This window comes from Pyrus communis, chromosome 9 (genome assembly GCF_963583255.1).
Source record: "Pyrus communis chromosome 9, drPyrComm1.1, whole genome shotgun sequence".
NCBI lineage: Eukaryota > Viridiplantae > Streptophyta > Magnoliopsida > Rosales > Rosaceae > Pyrus > Pyrus communis.
The window spans coordinates 2,906,332-2,926,769 of NC_084811.1; the positions used below are offsets into that span (position 1 = coordinate 2,906,332).

Here is a 20,438-nt window from a genome sequence, read left to right on the forward strand (position 1 = left end):
ACATGATGCAAAAAAAGAACTAGGAATAACAAACGGAATCAGATGCCACAAAATGATAGTAATTTTGGCACTCCAATTGGAATTGAAATGTTTACTGAAAATGTTTGTCATACTGATGATGAGCATATGTTACCTGAAAGCCTTACATTTGCCGAACAAAGTTTTGTGATGCAACAAGAGTGCGATTCTCACGTTTCAGATATAGATGGCCTTAAAAAAATTTCTGAAGCCCAAAAAAAAATAAAAATAAAAAAAATAAAAAAAAAAAAATAAAAAGGAAAAGAAAACGCAGGGAAGCAACTGTAGATGAGATCGAATTGGACGATTTTAATCAGATGGATGGGGGTGGTCAAGCCTTCTTTCAGAGAAGCAGGGTAAGTATGTCATCTTTTTCGCTTACAGTTTTTCTATTAACTTATAATTGTTTTGTTCTATTACTGATAGATTACATTTGTTTTATTATATTACTTAAATTCAGTTATAGTAGTTTCCCTTTCATACAATTTAATCCAACTTAATATTAGTCGACTTTGAGTAGGTCCTAATAATGCAACACGTAAATACTTAATAATCCCACCTTTAACTTACACATTTGTTACAATCCTTCTGTTTTGTAGAAATATTAAGTACAAGGTAGACAATTTATTCTTCATTACGAACATTTGGTTCAATCCAAAACTAAAGAACATTACTATCTTTACTTATGTATCCGAAGCTAATGTAATGTTGAATATTTTCTTTTCCAAAATTAGGTTTGGATGCTACTTAAATGGAGGAGTGTGAAAAAGAATATTCAGTTACTATTGGCCTTGCTTTAAGTTTGGAAACACTTTAATTTCGATACACACATGCATACTTTTATATACTAACAATATGTATATTTTACTTTCACGTTTGCAATAGAATGAGCGTATTTCGATCCACCGTTTGGAATCTTTTTACTCGAACAAGTAGATTAGAAACCGAGTGCGATGAAGTTTGTAACCCAAAGTAAATGGATCTCATAAACAATTTGGTGGTTTCCAGTGCATATTGCTTTGCTTAAATGGTCAGAAAATCCTTTCATTATATTATCTATATTCAGTTATAATACTTTCACTTGCATACGATGCAATGAAATAGAATATTAGTTGAACTAGAAACGATTCTAATTATCCAAACATCAGGTTGGGTGCCACTTTAAATGTTGGAAAATTGAAAAAAAAGGATCTTGAGTTGCTGTTTTTGGATTTGACAATGTTGGCTTCACTGTAAGTTATAACAAACTTTAATTTCGATACATACATGCACACATTTATATACTAACAATGTACATCTTACATTTACGATTCACTATTTGAAAATTTTCAGTCGAACAAGAAGATTAGAGTCCAAATATGAAGATTTTGAGACCCAAAGTAATCGGATCTCATGATCGAATTGGTGGTTTTCTAAGCATATTACTTAATGATATGGTGAGAATATCGTTCAGTTATACTATCTATGTTGACTTACAATACTTTCACTTTCACACAGTTGAATACAAGTCAGAATATCAGTTGACTTAAAACCGATTCTAATTATTCAACGCAGAACTACCTAATAATCTTACCTGTAACATGCATATTTATTAAAACCGATTCTATTGTAATGCTGAATTATTTTTTCCCAACATCAGGTTTGGGTGCCACTTTAAATGTAACAAAACCGAAAAAGAATCATCAATTGCTCTTTTTTGACTTGGCTCCGGTGGCCTCGTTGTTGTAAGAATAGTGAAGTAAGAAATACCAACCTCCAAGTGAAAGATAAATCTATGGCAGAAACAAATGACACTTGTCAAGATCCTACATAGTTTGTTATAAGGTTGTTAGATAGCAGTTAGTCCTAAGCTTAGTAAGAAGGTGTTGTAACTACATATAACAGTCCTTTTTGTAAACAGAAAAGTGTGTGAAAAATAACAAGTCTTTTCTTCTCTCTAAATCTGTTTTCCCTCCTAACTCTCTCTCTCTCATTTCTTCTTCTTTCTTCTGCGTCATTTCTTCTTTCTTCATCTTTAAGGTTTCTGCAATTCTTACATGGTATCCTCGCTGTAGGTCGATCCAAAGCTTCCGCATACTATCTAATACATATATTTCTTTCTCTCAATCCTCTAATTTGTAAACTTTTCTGAGATTTCTGGGCTCATCAAAGTCCCGATACTCAAGATCCTCGTCTCCTATACAGTTGCCCACCAACTGTTCGATAAAAGTTCGAAGTCAAATACTCTCTTGTTGTTTCACCAATGGTTACAGCAGCGCAATTGCATATTGTGCAGTCACCCATTACAAGTCTCATCTCTACAGTGTCGTCTTCTGTTACAGTCAAGTTGGATGATTCAAACTATCTTGTATGGAGTTTTCAGATCAATCTTCTGCTTGACAGTCATGGAATTCTTGGGTTTGTTGATGGGTCCAAGTAATGTCCACCAAGGTTTCTTGATGAAGCGAATATTGAAGGGGTTGAAACTGATGCCTATCAGGTTTGGAAAATGCATGATCGGGCTCTTATGCAGCTTCTCATCGCTACATTGTCCTCCACTGCGATCTCCTGTGTGCTTGGCAGTACAACTTCTCATTCCATGTGGACAAATCTCAAAGAAAGGTTCTCTACAGTTACAAAAACAACCATCTTTCAGATAAAGACAGAGCTTCAGAACATACATAAAGGGTCTGATTCAGTGTCTGTCTATCTGCAAAGGATCAAGGATGCTAGAGATCATCTTGCTGCAGCTGGTGTTCGATTTGATGATGATGACATAATCATCCTTGCTCTAAAAGGATTGTTTGCTGATTATAATACATTTCGGTGTGTTATTAGAGGCCGAGAGAATAGGATCTCTCTGAAAGAATTTCGATCACAGCTTCTTGCTAAAGAAGTTATAATTGGACAATCTTGTGAATCTTCCTTGTCTTTTGGAACTGCAATGGTTGCAAGCACTCAGTCTGAAAAAGGCAAAGCTCTTAGTCTTGATCACAGTTCAAGCCAAGACTACAGCTTTAATGGTGGATCTACTTCTAATGGATTTCACTCTGGACAAGGGTCATCTTCTTCAAATGGCTCTGAACATATTAATGGTAGTTATGGCAATACAATGTCTTCTGGGGGATACAAGGGGACACATTACAGAGGTAAAGGAAGAGGCAGATTCCAGTATAACAATGGTCCCAGATTTCACTCTCCATCATACAATTCGAGTCCTGGAATTCTTGGCGCCCCAAAGGCTTTTCAACACACCTGTTCTGATCATCCAAATGCGATTCCCACTTGTCAAATCTGTAACAAGAAAGGTCATGTGGCTGCAGATTGCTTTCAAAGGCATAATACATCAACTGCTGGACATGGAGCAGCTATTCAATGTCAAATTTGTTGGAAGTTTGGACACTCTGCTACTCAATGTTATCACAGAAACAACTTTGCATATCAAGGGAGACCACCCTCAGTTAATCTCACTGCGATGCAAGCAAGTCACAATCCTTCTTCATCATCTGAACAGTTCTGGGTTGCGGATACTGGTGCCACGTCTCATATGACTTCAGAACTTGCGAATCTTGACATGGCTACTCATTACCAAGGCACATATACAATAACCACTGCCAGTGGTGCAGGTTTGACAATTTCTAATATTGGTACATCTACACTGCAAGCTCCCAGCCACATCTTTACACTGAACAATGTGTTGCACGTTCCTAAACTTTCACAACATTTATTATCCATATATCAACTCTGCAAGGATAACAAGTGTAGATTCATATGTGATGATATTTCCTTTTGGATGCAGGACAAAATCACAGGGAAAATTCTTCTCAAGGGGCTGTGTAAAGCTGGCTATTACCCCATCCCGTTTAAGTCTCCACAGCAGAAATCACCTGCATCATCCACATTTCATGCATGTTATCTAGCCAAACCAGTTACTACAAGCTTATGGCATCAACGATTAGGGCATCCCTTCAATAAAGTCACCTCTGCAATGCTTCAACACATCAACCCTTCTGCATTCACAGATACCTGTCACAGCATTTGTACTCCTTGTTTGGAAGGCAAATTTACAAAGTTGTCTTTTTCTTTTCCTGCAACTAAGTCTGTAACTCCATTAGAGGTTATTCATAGTGATGTATAGGGCCCTGCCCCTGTGATATCATTTGAAGGGTATAGGTACTATGTTAGTTTTGTGGATGAATGTACTCGATATACATGGATTTTTCCATTAAGAAATAAAGCAGAAGTTTTTCAAATCTTTGTTAAGTTTCATGCCTACTTACATACCCAGTTTTCTACACATATTAAAATCTTCCAAAGTGATGGTGGTGGTGAATTCATAAGTCATCAATTTCAACATTTTCTCACAACCAAAGGTATTTTGCATCAAAAATCCTGCCCCTACACTCCAGAGCAAAATGGCTTGGCAGAAAGGAAGCACAGACATATTTTGGAAACTGCCATCACCTTATTGCAAACAGCTACACTTTCTTCCAAATTCTGGTTTTTTGCTTGTTCCACAGCCATTTATCTGATAAATCGAATACCTTGTATTTCCTTACAAATGCAATCTCCTTACCAGTTATTATTTGGTCACTCTCCACCTCTTACACACCTCAAAGTATTTGGGTGTGCTTGTTACCCTCTCTTAAAACCTTATAACACCTCCAAACTCCAACCCAAAACCACAACCTGTACATTTTTGGGATATCCAGCCAACTACAAAGGTTTTATCTGTCTAGATGGAATCACAAACAAAATCTATATTTCTAGACATGTTCTCTTTGATGAAACACTGTTCCCATACTCCACCACACTATCTGCTATATCTCCAATGCCTTCATCCACATCCAAGTCCTTCCTTCCTTCATCTGCACCACTCATACCATCAGTTTCATTGCATAATCATGTCACTTTACCATCATCACATCTTCATTCATCTTCATCTCAAGCCTCAGAGTCCTTGAGTCCAATTTCATCTAGTGCCACAGATTCCTTGTCTGCATCTACAACCTCAGAGTGTTTTCAACCACAATCATGTACAGCTTCAGCATCTGTTCAATCATCTTCACTGCATAATTCCATGTCACTGTCACCCTCTTCACCCATAGTGTCTAGCCCTCATGCTGTTACACAGTTCCCTATCCCTGCTGATCCTGATTTCCAACAAGACTATCTAATTGTTGATCTTCCTATCCATATGAATCTGCATCCAATGCAGACTCGTTCCAAAAGTGGCATTGTCAAAAGAAAGGCTTATTCTGCATCAGTGGCTCACCCCTCACCACTTTTAGAACCCAAAACATTCAAAGCAGCTGCAAAAGTGAAAGAGTGGCAGTCTGCTATGCAAGAGGAAATTGCTGCTTTAAATTCTCAGCAAACTTGGTCCCTTGTTCCTCTTCCACCCCATAAAAATCTGGTTGGTTGTAAGTGGGTATACAAAATCAAACGAAATGCAGATGGTTCCATCTCCCGATACAAAGCCAGGCTTGTTGCAAATAGGTACAGTCAGGAGGAAGGCATTGATTATGGTGAAACGTTCAGTCCAGTGGTTAAACCTACAACTATTCGATTAATCCTAGCATTGGCAGCACAATTTCATTGGCCTCTTCGCCAACTGGATGTTAAAAATGCATTCTTACATGGTTTACTCAATGAAGAGGTGTATATGGAACAACCTCCAGGCTTTCAAAGTTCTAGTCATCCCTCTACTTATGTATGCAAGCTTCAAAAATCTCTATATGGTCTAAAACAGGCTCCTCGAGCCTGGAATGAACGGTTTACAAGTTTTTTGCCTGGATTGGGGTTTCGACAGTCTCCAGCCGATCCTTCTTTGTTTGTTAAACATACATCAGATGGCACGGTTATTCTCTTGCTTTATGTGGATGATGTGATTCTCACAGGGAGTGATTCCCAGTTGGTTTCCAATGTTATTTCAGCTCTCACTATGGAATTTGATATGAAGGATTTGGGAGTTCTGAACTATTTCTTATGGCTTCAGATTCAATACACTTCTGATGGTCTCTTTGTTTCTCAATCCAAATACACCAAGGAGTTGATTGACAAGGTTGATCTTCAAGATTGTAAACCTTGTGCCACTCCTTGTCTTCCCTATCACAGACTGATCAAAGATGATGGGAAACCTTATCACAGTCCTGACTAGTATCGCAGTATTGTAGGTGCACTGCAATACCTCACGTTTACTTGACCTGATATCGCGTTTTCAGTTAATCAAGCTTGCCAGTTTATGCACAATCCTATGGAATCCCATGTAGTTGCAGTCAAACGCATAATTCGATATCTCAAAGGCACTTCGGGGTATGGGATTCGATTTCAATCAGGACCACTCTATCTGCAATCCTATAGTGATGCAGATTAGGCCGGCGATCCCAACGATCGCAGATCTACATCTGGTTTCATTGTATTTCTTGGTTCCAATCCCATTTCTTGGGCTTCAAAGAAGCAACACACTGTTTCTCGGTCTTCCACAGAGGCTGAATATCGAGCCTTTGCCATCACTACAGCTGAGCTTGCCTGGATACGCCAATTGTTATGTGATCTTCACATTCTTTTACCTTTGCCTCCCATGATACATTGTGACAATGTTTCTGCCATCGCTCTATCCACCAATCCAGTGTTTCATGCTAAGTCTAAACACATTGAAATCGATTACCACTTTGTGCGAGAACGTGTCACACGAGGAGATCTCCAAATTCAACATGTTTCTTCCTCTGATCAGTCAGCTGACATTTTGACTAAGGGTCTATCTGCGCCCTTGTTCCAGTTGCATTGTGGCAATCTCATGCTCATCTCCTACACGCATGAGCTTGAGGGGGGATGTAAGAATAGTGAAGTAAGAAATACCAACCCCCAAGTGAAAGATAAATCTATGGCAGAAACAAATGACACTTGTCAAGATCCTACATAGTTTGTTATAAGGTTGTTAGATAGCAGTTAGTCCTAAGCTTAGTAAGAAGGTGTTGTAACTACATATAACAGTCCTTTTTGTAAACAGAAAAGTGTGTGAAAAATAACAAATCTTTTCTTCTCTCTAAATCTGTTTTCCCTCCTAACTCTCTCTCTCTCATTTCTTCTTCTTTCTTTTGCGTCATTTCTTCTTTCTTCATCTTTAAGGTTTCTGCAATTCTTACAGTTGTAAGTGTGAACAAATTTTTTTGATCCCAAATACTTTATTATTTATGCTTATACATGCTTTGTTTAGATTGTTGAAACTGCAAGAATTTTATGCAGCGTCACAGATGACTCGGCTTGACTTAAATCCTAAGAGGTTTAAAAAAGGTATTTATGATATTATCATATTGATTCACCATGATTTAACAGGTAGAACTTAGAGATTAAACAAGCACAATCTCAAATCAGGATTTAGTTTTGAATTTCTGTGCAGGTGCATTTTGCAACATCACCAACAGTTACTACTACACATTAGGGACAATTAAACAAGCACGTTGTAGAATCCATAAAAAATATGTAAATTGTATATAGTTAGGACTTAGAAATCAGCTATTTTGTTGGTACATAGGCTCTTAATGCAAATCCAATAGAATCTAGATGAAACTGAAAGACTTATTATACCATGTGAATTAAGTTGCTTTGATTAATTTCTGGTGTGGGTATTTTTGCTAGCGATAATTCTATTCATACCACAAAGGATTTTATATACAAGCATGTATACTTGACAATTAAAGATCTCTACAAATCAGAAATACAATCAAAATCAAGTTACAATATTAATTCTTAAACCTTGAGAGAGTATTTCCTTAGACAATACTACTTCTCTAAGTAGCTACCATCGTGCATCAATGACAACAAACACTTCCACTTTGCATAGCAGATGGATTATTTATCATAACTAACCGACGCTCTTGAATTACCAACCCAGGTAAGATCGAGAAAGCGTCATTGACCTCGTTCATTACCCCGAATCCTAATTGCTACATGCAAACAGGGTGTCTGACCTAGTTAATTATTTTCTCAAGCCAACACACCGCGGCGGAGTAATTACACAACTGCAGTCGCATCAATCTCTTCAAAACGGGTTGCATCGTTACATGAAAAGGAGCCAGTAGTGGTCATGTTCTTGAGACATGATCTTGACCTGAAGTACATGCACCGCAACCACTTCGTCACCCAAATAAGAAACCGAATAGTGTGTATTACACCGACTATGGCCAGCAACCCAGTCCAAAGATAGATGGAATTCCTGTAAATGCTTATATTAGAGTTAAAGTAAATGCTTATATATGAAAAATCGAAATAAGGAGGGACAATCATGAGCAGCACTTGTAGGTAGGTCAATGCCAGGAATGTGAGAGTGACGCACATGAACATCGATAAGAGCCACATGCACAATCGATTGTGGAGAGGAAATCCACTAACGAGCAAAAGGGTGACACTCAAAGAAGCAAGGAACGAGATGGTATTGTACTTTATGAAAGGGACGAAGTCATCTCCCCAAATGTAGCCTAACACTGCTGTTCCAGCTATGCATGTTCTCTGTTCAGTGCAAATTGTTTTAGAATCAATGGTAGTGTCTGTATTATTAGTTTCCCAAACACCACCTGGTGGGTTGACTATGGCTTGAAAAGTCATCGTCGAGATCATCGTAGCCACAACCATCAGCATGCCACGTGTATCGACCACCCAATTACTCGGATATCTCAACCATTCCATCAATTTTATCCAGCACCTCCTTGCTGGCGTTGATCCCTTTTCCGATGATGCTACTCGTTTGTGAAGCTTCTTTTTCTTCTTTACCCTTCTTGGATTTGGTGCTACAACAGCAGCGGCGGCAACATCTGAGTTAGGATTATCATTTTCATTATTCTCCCTTCTGATTAATCCTGCGTCCATCAAAATCCGTTGAATTTCTAAGCTTCTGCTAAAGTCCTCTCTTGTAACGCTGCTGTACTCTAAGATATCTGACATGGTCAGAGATATCCCATTCACACCAGTTGCTTCTGCTCTTATAGCATCAACAGAAAGCAGGTAACGTATAGTCTGTAAATAATATATACACTTTATTAATTTTGTGGAAATTATGCTCCTAAGGGGAGCAAACAAAAGAAAGTACACATAAATTTAGGTTAATCTCAATTTAGTAATTTGAATTTTCTTGATTTTCTACATTTGATATATCTAAAATTTTTTTGTCTCAATTTGATCCTTAATTAAAGTCATAATTCTAAAACAGTTTCACAGATCCGTTAAGTTTTCCGGCAAAAATTTTGTTAACTGATGATGTGGCATTCATATGAATAATAACTGAATACCATGTATGAGCCCACTTGGTTATTAAAAAAAATAAAAATTAACAAAAGAACTAAAATTAGAAAAATAAAATTTAAAATAATATAAACCTACAAACCTAAAAACCTGAAAGGGTGAAGATCAGTTAAAAGAAAAAGGAAGTCGTTCAGCTGACCATGAAGGTCTCCGACGACCACCACGGTAGATTCCAGGCCTAGCTGATCGACGTTTGCCTCTTTGTGAAGGATGTTGGATGTGCAGAGGATCAAGCTATCGACAACCTCTACAGGAAACACGTCGGGCAATTGGGTCGGGTTCAGATTTCTAGATGCCCAATAAAAAACAAACCTGAGGTTCCTAACCCATTCGAGACTAAGCTTTCCGTCGGCCGGCCAGCCAACTGGGGTTTTCGGATTAGGCTTTGGCTACGATGGGTTGTCTTCGGATTCGAAGTTGGTGATAGCGGAAGATGCCGAATCGATGACCGGCAACAGTTCTGCTGCTAATACTTCTTGCAACTTTTTGAGATGCAGATGGACGGAATTCTCTTTTATTCCAGTTGAAAGGGAGGTAAGGGAAGGGAGTGGGTTGCAGATCTGGGGAACGGAAACCCATATGCAGCACAAAAAGGAGTGGATTCATTCTACCGCTGCCGCATGTGCAGTCGAAGGGAGGGAGATAAAGGCTTTTGTTTTTTTGGTCAAAGGGAGATAGAGGCTCAAATTTGGTCATTTGCGATTCCTCCTCAATGTTTATCAGAGAACTTATGGGGTGTAATCAAATCAGGATTTTAAGGAGTAGGGATCATCCCTTTATTTTATTTTTTTCCTTTGCCTCTTCTCCTAATTAAACCGTTACGGTTATTCATGATAATATCTTATATTAATTTTTTGTTAAAATAAAATGATAAAATAGAGAATGTCAAAGAAAGAGATGGAAAAAGGTTGTAAGAGAATCCTAGTTCGAATTTTAAGGAATTTTAAAAGATTTTAAAATTATGGTGTAGTTAACTAGAATTTTAAAAGATTTTCAAAGAATTCATTCAAATACAGGGTAGTCAATTAAATAATTTTAAAAGACTTTAGAATCCTAATGTAGTTAACTAGGATTTTAAAAGATTTTTATAGAGTCTATGCAAATCTATAAGTATTAAAAAATTCATAAATTTTGAAGAATTTCTTTCAATAAGAGATTTTGTAGGATTTGAAAAGGGATTATAAGCATAACAAAATCCTACCTCCACCCTAGGATTTCTTTTCAATCCCCTCTCTCTCTTTCTCTCTCTCCATTCTGCAACTCGATCTTTCTTTCTCACTCTCTATTTTCTTCCAGACATAGAACCTGCCAATCTGATTTCCTTTCATGTTTACCCGTCACCGTCCCAGTGGCAAACTACAACACTTGTAAAATTTTATATTTTCTTTATTTTGGATTGTGTAATAGTATTTCTTGTAATGCTTTGATGGGAAGTGTTAATGGCTACTAACCGTTCTTGTAATGATTATGCGTTCTATCTGAAGGTGTTTATTTTTTACCATGTTAATTGAACTCTTCGAAATTACTACTAAGAATCTTATTATCAATTCAAGCTTTCTGGTCTTTTTCGTGTGATCATATTAGTGTAAGGGTGCAAGCGTCTTCCAAAGCCTATTTATATTTGTACTTATATTGGTAGTTGTACTTAGAAACAAAACATTATGAACTAATCAATTGTTGGGGAAAAATGATTAATTTTGAGACATTTGATTTAAGAAGCATCACTTGTTTTGGTTAGTTAAAATTATTTTTCATAAAGAAATCACAATTCAAATGAGAAAGGGAAATAAAACACATATTTGATTGGTTTATATTTCCATATATATATGTTTATGTCTTTTTCAGATTGTGCACTGAGAAAAGAATTTATATTGTAGGAGTCAAAAAAGAAATCCTAAGAAATACATGAAAGAAATCCTCATAAATCCATAAAAATCTATAATAGAAATTCATAATAATTTGTCATAATTCATATGGAATTGTAGAATCTATTAAAATCTTTTGAAATTTGTCACTTAAAAAAATTCTTTAAAATCCTTTGAAATCCAAATTGACTACACCCCCTTAATTTTTTATTTTTTAATATTTTAGTTTTTATTTTTTTGAATTTTTTTAATATCCATGTGTGCCATATTGACATGTAGCGCTCAGTCAGTATTCACGTGAGTGCCGCATCATCAGTTAATAAAGGTTTTTACGAAAAACTTAATGGATGTGTTAAAGTGTCATAGAATTATGATTTTAGGTATCAAATTGAGACGAAAAATACGTGATGTATCAAATGTTGAAAATTAAAAAAACTTCAGAGTAGTAAATTGAGATTATTCCCATAAACTATATAAAAAGGGGAACAAACAAAAGAAAATTTACACGTGAACTTACCTAAACTACCTATTAATAGAACCCTAGTTGTCCACCAAAATTCTATGAAATTACTATTTTAACCCACTTATAAAAACTAAACAAAAATAAAAGGGTTAATCTCAGTTTACTACTTTGAAATTTATTGGTTTCAACATTTGGTATAACAAGTTTTTTTCGTCTCAAAGTGGTACATGAAGTCATAATTTAGGAATACTTTCATATATCCGTTAAGGTTGTTAAATCAGTCGTTAACTAATGACGTGGCATCCATGTAGATAATGACTAGGCGCCACATGAAAATTAAAAAAAAAAATAAAAAGTAGAAAATTTTTAAAAAAAACCCATCGTCTTCTACCTCCCCCGATCCCACCCAACCTTTCCTCCATTATCTCTTCTACGCTCACCCAAACCTCCCTCCTTAAAACGTGCACGATTTAGAACCCTCATGGACCAGCCAAGATGAACAGGATCGCGGTGAGATTGGTGGTCGGTGGTCTGCGCGGAGCCCAGAACTACGTCGCTGCATTTCCATAGCGGTCGTTACTAGGCTGTTGGACAGCGCCGAGTTCCTGAACCACCGAAGTAACGACGATTTTGGCAAATCTGGGGCTGGCTTCGAAGTTTTTGGGTTTTGTCTTCTTAAAACCAAAGTGTGAAGGTTTGAGCTTCAATCGGAGCTCTGTCGGCGGCATGGCTAGGTTTTGTATTAGAGAAATTGGAGGTTTGGTTTGTTGATTAAGGGATGTATGGTTATGATTCTCATGAGGGGAGGGGGTAAGGTAAGAGAGAATGAAGGAAGGTTGGCTGGGATTGGGGTGGGGGTGAGGGAAAATGGAAAGGGATCCTCTTTGGATCCCTTCCTCCTAATCCACCAAATCAAGGAATCCTTGCTGTTGAAATTTGATCAAACGGTTACAAACAGGGGCTCACTTTAAAAGTTATAATAACTTCAACTGTTGGATCAAATTTCAATGGTCCGGATCCCTTGATTTGGTGTATTAGAGCATCTCCAAAGGAGATGTCAAATATAGTATGTCAAAATATTATTTAATGGCTGATGTGGCAAATTGAATACAAGTGCTAAATTATCTTCTTTTCCAATGGATGTGTCAAATATTTATTTTATTATTTTATTGGGCCTAGAGTTACATTAACTATTAAGAAATAATCAAAATTAGTTTTAGTTTTTATTTTATTGGTTGTTAATGAGATCTATGCATTAAAAATTAAATTAAATATATTTGACTCCTTCTTTATTTGATGTCAAAAAAGGCAGCTAGAAAGCAATGAGTCAAATTGTAATATCCCACATCGCCCAGGGGAGTGATCCTTATATGTATATTGTGACATCCCACATCGCCCAGGGGAAGTGATCCTTATATGTATATTCCCATCCCTACTTAGCACGAGGCATTTTGGGAGCTCACTGGCTTCGGGTTCCGTAGGAACTCCAAAGTTAAGCGAGTAGCGCGCGAGAGCATTCCCAGGATGGGTGACTCATCGGGAAGTTCTCGTGTGAGTTCCCAGAAACAAAACCGTGAGGGCGTGGTAGGGGCCCAAAGCGGACAATATCGTGCTACGGTGGAGTCGGGCCCAGGAAGTGGTCCCGCCCGGGTTGGGATGTGACAATTTGGTATCAGAGCCTAACCCTGGCCGTGGTGTGCCGACGAGGACGTCGGGCCCTTAAGGGGGTGGATTGTGACATCCCACATCGCCCAGGGGAAGTGATCCTTATATGTATATTCTCATCCCTACTTAGCACGAGGCCTTTTGGGAGCTCACTGGCTTCGGGTTCCGTAGGAACTCCGAAGTTAAGCGAGTAGCGCGCGAGAGCATTCCCAGGATGGGTGACCCATCGGGAAGTTCTCGTGTGAGTTCCCAGAAACAAAACCGTGAGGGCTTGGTCGGGGCCCAAAGCGGACAATATCGTGCTACGGTGGAGTCGGGCCCGGGAAGTGGTCCCGCCCAGGTCGGGATGTGACATATATTCTCATCCCTACCTAGCACGAGGCCTTTTGGGAGCTCACTGGCTTCGGGTTCCATGAGAATTCTGAAGTTAAGCGAGTAGCGTGCGAGAGCATTCCCAGGATGGGTAACCCATTGGGAAGTTCTCGTGTGAGTTCCCAAAAACAAAACCGTGAGGGCGTGGTCGGGGCCCAAAGCGGACAATATCGTGCTACGGTGGAGTCCGGCCCGGGAAGTGATCCCCCCCAGGCTAGGATGTGACAATTTGGTATCAGAGCCTAACCCTGGCCGCGTGTGTACCGACGAGGACGTCGGGCCCCTAAGGGGGGTGGATTGTAACATCCCACATCGCCCAGGGGAGTGATCCTTATATGTATATTCTCATCCCTACCTAGCACGAGGCCTTTTGGGAGCTCACTGGCTTCGGGTTTCGTAGGAACTTCGAAGTTAAGTGAGCAGGGGGCTAGAGCAATCCCATGATGGGTGACCCACTGGGAAGTTGCTCGTGAGTTCCCGAAAACAAAACCGTGAGGGAATGGTAAGCCCGGAGTTCCTATGGAACCCAAAGCCAGTGAGCTCCCAAAAGGCCTCGTCCTAGGTAGGGATGAGAATATACATATAAAGATCACTCCCCTGGGTGATGTGAGATGTTACACAAATGACCCACATGCCACGTCATATATGGCATATCCACTAGAGAGCACTTAAATGTCTTTTAATCCTATTTGGCATATTTGACATCTCCTTTGGAGATGGTCTTAGGAGGAAGGGATCTGGAGATGATCCCTTTTCGGGGAAAGAGATAGGAGATGGTGGTTTTTTTTTTAATTTCCACGTGGGTGCATTTTGACACATGGTGCCCAGTTATTATCCACGTATGCACCACGTCACGAATTAACGGCTGATTTAACACTAACCTTAATGATGTATGAAAGTGTCCTAAAACTATAATTTCATATACCACTTTGGCAGTGACGGAGTTAGAAATTTATGTTAGGAGGTGTGACATCCCACATCGCCTAGGGGAGTGATCCTTAAATGTATATTCTCATCCCTACCTAGCACGAGGCCTTTTGGGAGTTCACTGGCTTTGGGTTCCATGGGAACTCCGAAGTTAAGCGAGAAGGGGGCTAGAGCACTCCCATGATGGGTGGCCAACTGGGAAGTTGCTCGTGAGTTCCCAAAAAACAAAACCTTGAAGGAATGGTAAGCCTAAAGCGGACAATATTGTGCTACGGTGGTGGAGCGGGCTCGGGAAGTGATCCACCTCGAGCCGGGATGTGACATTTGGTATCAGAGCCTAACCCTGACCGCGTGTATGCCGACGAAAATGTCACATCCCCGCCCGGGGTGGATCACTTCCCGGGCCCGCTCCACCATCGTAGCACGATATTGTTCGCTTTAGGCTTACCATTCCCTCACGGTTTTGTTTTTTAGGAACTCACGAGCAACTTCCCAGTGGGTCACCCATCATGGGATTGCTCTAGCCCCCTTCTCGCTTAACTTCGGAGTTCCTATGGAACCCGAAGCCAGTGAGCTCCCAAAAGGTCTCGTGCTAGGTAGGGATGAGAATATACATTTACGAATCACTCCCTTGGGCGATTTGGGATGTCACAGGAGGGGCCTTTAAACTAAATGAAAGAAATTTAAAAAAAAAAACATATAGTAATGTAGTTAATTGGAGAACAATTAAAAGTTAATTTTTCTAGCTTTTTAGTTAAAGTTAGAGCTTTAAAATTTAGATAAAATTTAGTATTGCGACGATTATGTTATAAAAATAGAGCTTGTTTATAAGTTTTGGTAAAAAAGGATTTCATATGTTAGATTCAAGTAATAATTAAGGTTAAGTGGACAACAGTTATAAGACTGCAATTCCAGGATGGGCTCTACCTCCGCCACTGTACTTTGGGATGAAAAAACGTCATATACCAAATTTTAAAAACTAAGAAATTTCTGGGTTAGTAAACTGAGATTAACTCAAATTTGGACAATTTAGTAATTACATAAATATAAATTTTTCTCTTTTTTACAGCAACCTCACATCCAAGTTAGTATAGCATGATGTATTTAAAATTCAAAAATAAAATTTGTTAAAAAAAAACTTAAAAATAAAATAAAATAATAAAAAAAAACTGCTCATTATTATCCTAATTTTCGTAACTAATTTTTTATTTAAATTTAAAAAACAAGTTACACTTCATAATAAAAAACTAAACAAAATAAAATTGTTCACGCAGTGTGGGCATCTGCTAGTATTAATTAATATAGTAAAAAACTAAGAATATCCAGTATAGAAAATGGAAATATATATACGTACCTTAATTTGCCTTAGCATCAAAGCTAAGTGCAGTATGGTCACACCACCATCACAGCCAGCTCTTGAGTTGAGGAACTCACCATTGCTGTCGTCTCTTTCAACCAACATTTTCAAGCACTCTAACTGGTTGTGTTTAATACACAAGTGCAAAACTGTTTCTTTCGATTTGTTTTCAACTTTGACATAAATGGACTCAGGATTTTTATCAATCAACTTCTGGAGCACCTCAACTTCTCCTCTCATGGCTGCATAGTGAAGAGGGATTCTTCCGTTTTCATCATAACGCAAGCACGCATCAGCATACACACATAACAAAGCTTTGACGGTTTCCTTGTGGCCCTCAGCAGAAGCCAAGTGCAAGGGCGTGCGTCTATCGGCGTCTACCCGCTCTGCAAGTTTGGGATTGTTAGTGCAAAGGGCTTTGGTAAACTCAGCGTGGCCGTGCAAAGCCGAAACATGCAAGGGGGTTCCGGTTTTGCTGGTCTGCAGGGATATTCTCCATAGAATGTCTGGGTCTTTTTCGATCAACCTGTTTAAGGATTCTACACTCCCGGTCCGTGATGCCTCGTACACTTCATCTTCATCATGCCGTGTGATCTCCATTGTTTTTTTTTTGTTTTTTTTTTTGTTTTTCTCTCTCTCTCTTTCTGAACTTTGCTTCACTTAGAAAAATTTTCAGAGAGCAATCGATTATTTGTAATAGCGAACAAAATGCGCGTATATCAAAAGGACTCTTATAAGGTTAAATATAAAAGCAATTACAAAACGACTCTAAGGTGATTCGCGTATGTCCGCATGGATTGATTCTAACCGTACGTTGAAGCTTGTGTGGAGCTCGCAAATTATCGACGACCAAGACCAGTCCCCATCCTGCATGCGAGTGGCTAAAATCTGTTACGTACACGTAACAAAATTATTTTCGCGGAGAAATTTGTACGGAAAACAATAAAGGTAGCCGTCTGCATCTCCAGAAGTCGTCCAACAAGTCTTTGTTCATGATAGACCGGAGCTGGTAGTACCAAAAACAAGCTTTTGAAGTTTTCCTGTTGTTTTTACTGTGCAACCATGCATGAGCAGATTCTTAGTTAAATTTTTTTCCTTATGACAATTTTCTTTGGCTCTTTTATGCAAACCTCAAAGTTTTCGTTCTCATTTTCCCCAGATTTTGATTTTCTATAATATAGTTAGATCTTGTGTTTGTAATTAATTATAATTTGTGTGACATTTCCGTGTTGAATACTACTAATTAGTAATTAGTGAGTTTTGGGTATATTTAGGGAAATTTTATTCAGACCTACTTATTCTCTTTCTACACCCAACTTATCTTTTTTTTTATCTTGAAATTGCTAATGTGCCCACCAATTCTTTTTCTACATTCAAAAGTGAAAAAAAAAACAAAAAATCAAAAATAAAATTTCAGAGGAAACTCCGGCCACCCCATCTCTCCAAACCCCTACCACCCCAAATTTGTACTCCTCCCCAACAAATGCAATGAAGAAAGGTATAGCTGCTACCTTTTTGTACAAAGTCTTGGATTTTTATGTGGGGTTTCTTTTTTTCTGCGTTTTTTTTTTCTCATGATAATATTAATATTGTTGTTAGTTATTAAATTCGACTATTGCATATGTTAAATTTTACTTCAAATTGTAGTAATTGTCATACACGTAAATATTTTTGAGTAGAATTGCAGACCGTTTGAATTTTGAATGAGAGTTTAGAATATTTATAAGTTGGTTCTGTTGTGGATCTCCATATAGCAAATTTATCCTACTCTGTATTTCAAAAATCGTAAGTTAGATTGTCTACTCTAGCTATACAATTCTTCAGTGTACGCTTTCCCTGATTGATATAAAACCATACATGAATCTTCTCATTCAAATACTGTAGCTAATAAACAAATGAAATTAATTTGCAAAATTGGATTCTGGCATTTGGAAATTAGTTTGAAAGCATGTTTCTGTATAGTTTTAAATATATGCACAAATATATTAAAAACTTTACATGCTTTTGGGCAACTATTTTTTAAGTAGGTGAAGTCCTTCTGTTGCATTGATACAACAGTATTTGCAATTAACTTACAATCTATTAACATTCAAATGAATTAAGAAGTAATATTGTCACGTGAACATCAGTACTTGCTGACAACCTTTACACATCACAGAACACTTGAACTACATTTTTCTTGATTCTGCTTTCAAAAAATATAATTAACAAATTCACCGATTTGGTAAAGTGCTTTTGTATGCACTTTAGAATAGGGGTGGGTTCGGTTCGGTTTTTTGCCAAAATCAGAAACCGAACCGAAATTACTGTTCGGTTCGGTTCGGTCCGGTTTTCTCTCGGTTTGTGTTCGGTTCGGTTTTTCTCGGTTCGGTTTCGGCCCGGTTCGGTTTTTTTTTTTTTTTTTTTCTCTTCCAAGTAGCTAAAAACAATTGTATGAAACCAACTTGCAGCCATTTTGTAATAAGTCCCATTTCAACATAATCGTCAAAATAAACATTCCAAATTTCTAATATAATCATTCAAAGACAATGAAATAATCATTCAAATTTCTAATATAATCATCCAAATTTCTAATATAATCATTCAAACATAATCGTCAAAGACAATGAAAATAAACATTCAATTCAAAGTTCAATTATAATCAAGTTTTCCAAAGTCCAAAGTTAAATAAACATCAAAGTTCAAAGCTTCCAAAAGTCCAAACTTAAAATAAACATCAAAGTTCAAAGCCTCCAAAAGTCTTCTTATGCCTTAATGGTATGAGAGTGATCCACCAACTTTTTCAATGATAATTTGCTTGCAAACGCTTGGGTGGCTTAGGGGGCAACATATCACTTTTTTTTGAACTTCCACTTGCCATTTCTACATACAAATAATAAAAGAAAAGATATTAATTAAAATATTATTTAAAATAATCTAACAAAATCAAATGCAATAAATAAAATTACCTTTCTCAACTTCTTCACAAAACTCCATCTCCTCAATGGTTGGCTCATGATGTAATGCAACATGAATGGACCTAAGCCAATTTTGAGTACATATCAAAGCCTCCACCATTTTTGGACTTAAAGAACTACGATATGGATCAATTATCCGTCCACTTGTACTAAAGGAGGATTCCGAAGCAATGGTTGATATGGGAATAGCTAAGATCTCTCTTGCAACACGTGCCAAAATAGGGTACTTAGAAACCCCATTCACTCTCCACCAATTCAATACATCAAAGTTCTCCTCTTCTTCTCCTTCATTAGGATCGGAAAGATACTTGTCAACATCATTATGCACAACCCGGGCTCTCTTTGCTCTTCTCATTTCACTTTTTTCTTTCAACTTTCTTTCTATTTCGGTCATGCTTGATGAAGAGTCTCCACTTGTCGTTTGAGAACTACCACCACCACTTATACTTTGTTGTGTACTCAAAGACATATTTTCATGAATCTTGTAAAGATCAATCAATAAGTCCTTCACCCCATTTGTGGCACTTTCAACCTTTTCTTCATCCTCACCAAATTGTATCTCAAAATAATCAACAACTTTATCTAATTTGTGGCGAGGATCAAGCACAAGTGCTATAAAAAGATATCGATTCATGTCCTTAAGTGAACCCCAATACTTGTCATATTTTTCTTGCATCACCTTGGAGATCATAGACAAAAGTTCATCATCTTTGTTTTCATGCAAGAGACTTTTGATCTTAAACAAATCACCAAAAGTAGTATGAACGGTTGGAGTATTAGAACAACATACTTTTAAAGTGACTTCATAAAAAGGTCTCAAAAAGATTGCAAATATCCCCGCCTCACTCCAATCATCCATCGAAGGTGGCCCCTCCCTCATATTATCATGATTGTCTTTAACAAAGTACGGAAGGTAATGACCATCATCTACTTTTAATCTATCAAAAGCCATCTTGAACTTTAAAGCCGATTCCAACATTAAAAATGTGGAATTCCACCTAGTAGGGACATCCAAAATCACAAGCCCTTTGCTCTCTATTCTCACTTTCTCAACACACCTTTTAAAGCTTTCCAACCTTTGAGGGGAAGATCTTACGTACCTAACCGCATTACGAATGCTTTGTATAGCCGTATTCAACAATTTTATCCCATCATTCACAACCAAATTGAGGATATGAGCAACACACCTCATATGCAAATATTTTCCATCATGCAAGAATGCATTAGGAATCCCCCACCCACTTATTCGGTGCACCAAGTCCCTTAAACCGGAATCATTTGCGGAAGCATTGTCAACCGTAATGGTTAACACCTTCTCTATACCCCACTCCACTAAACACTCCTCCAAAAGTTGAGCGATGGATTCTCCTTTATGATTTGGATCCTCACCAAAAGAATCTGAAAAAAAATCCTGTTGGATTTGTGTGGACTAACACAAAGGCACAGTGAGCGAGAACCTCCGGCAACAAATTCACACCAAACGTAATCACTCAGAGAACTTGCACTGCATACATGTGAGTCATTGAAGTTGCAGT

The 20,438-nt window shown here is 37.9% G+C and overlaps 2 protein-coding genes across 2 annotated transcripts; both read right to left on the bottom strand.

The window, feature by feature from the left end:
• Positions 1-7,814: 7,814 nt before the first annotated feature.
• Positions 7,815-16,612, bottom strand: LOC137744073 (ankyrin repeat-containing protein ITN1-like). The gene is made up of 2 exons (XM_068483936.1): positions 15,944-16,612; positions 7,815-9,012 (listed from the first exon to the last, which is right to left on the bottom strand). The coding sequence occupies exons 1-2, from the start codon at positions 16,544-16,546 to the stop codon at positions 8,014-8,016; spliced, it is 1,602 nt and encodes a 533-aa protein (XP_068340037.1). The 5' UTR covers positions 16,547-16,612; the 3' UTR covers positions 7,815-8,013.
• Positions 16,613-18,728: 2,116 nt separating this feature from the next.
• On the bottom strand, positions 18,729-19,855 carry LOC137745484 (zinc finger BED domain-containing protein DAYSLEEPER-like). The gene is made up of 2 exons (XM_068485440.1): positions 18,895-19,855; positions 18,729-18,808 (listed from the first exon to the last, which is right to left on the bottom strand). The coding sequence occupies exons 1-2, from the start codon at positions 19,853-19,855 to the stop codon at positions 18,729-18,731; spliced, it is 1,041 nt and encodes a 346-aa protein (XP_068341541.1).
• Between the last annotated feature and the right edge of the window lie 583 nt (positions 19,856-20,438).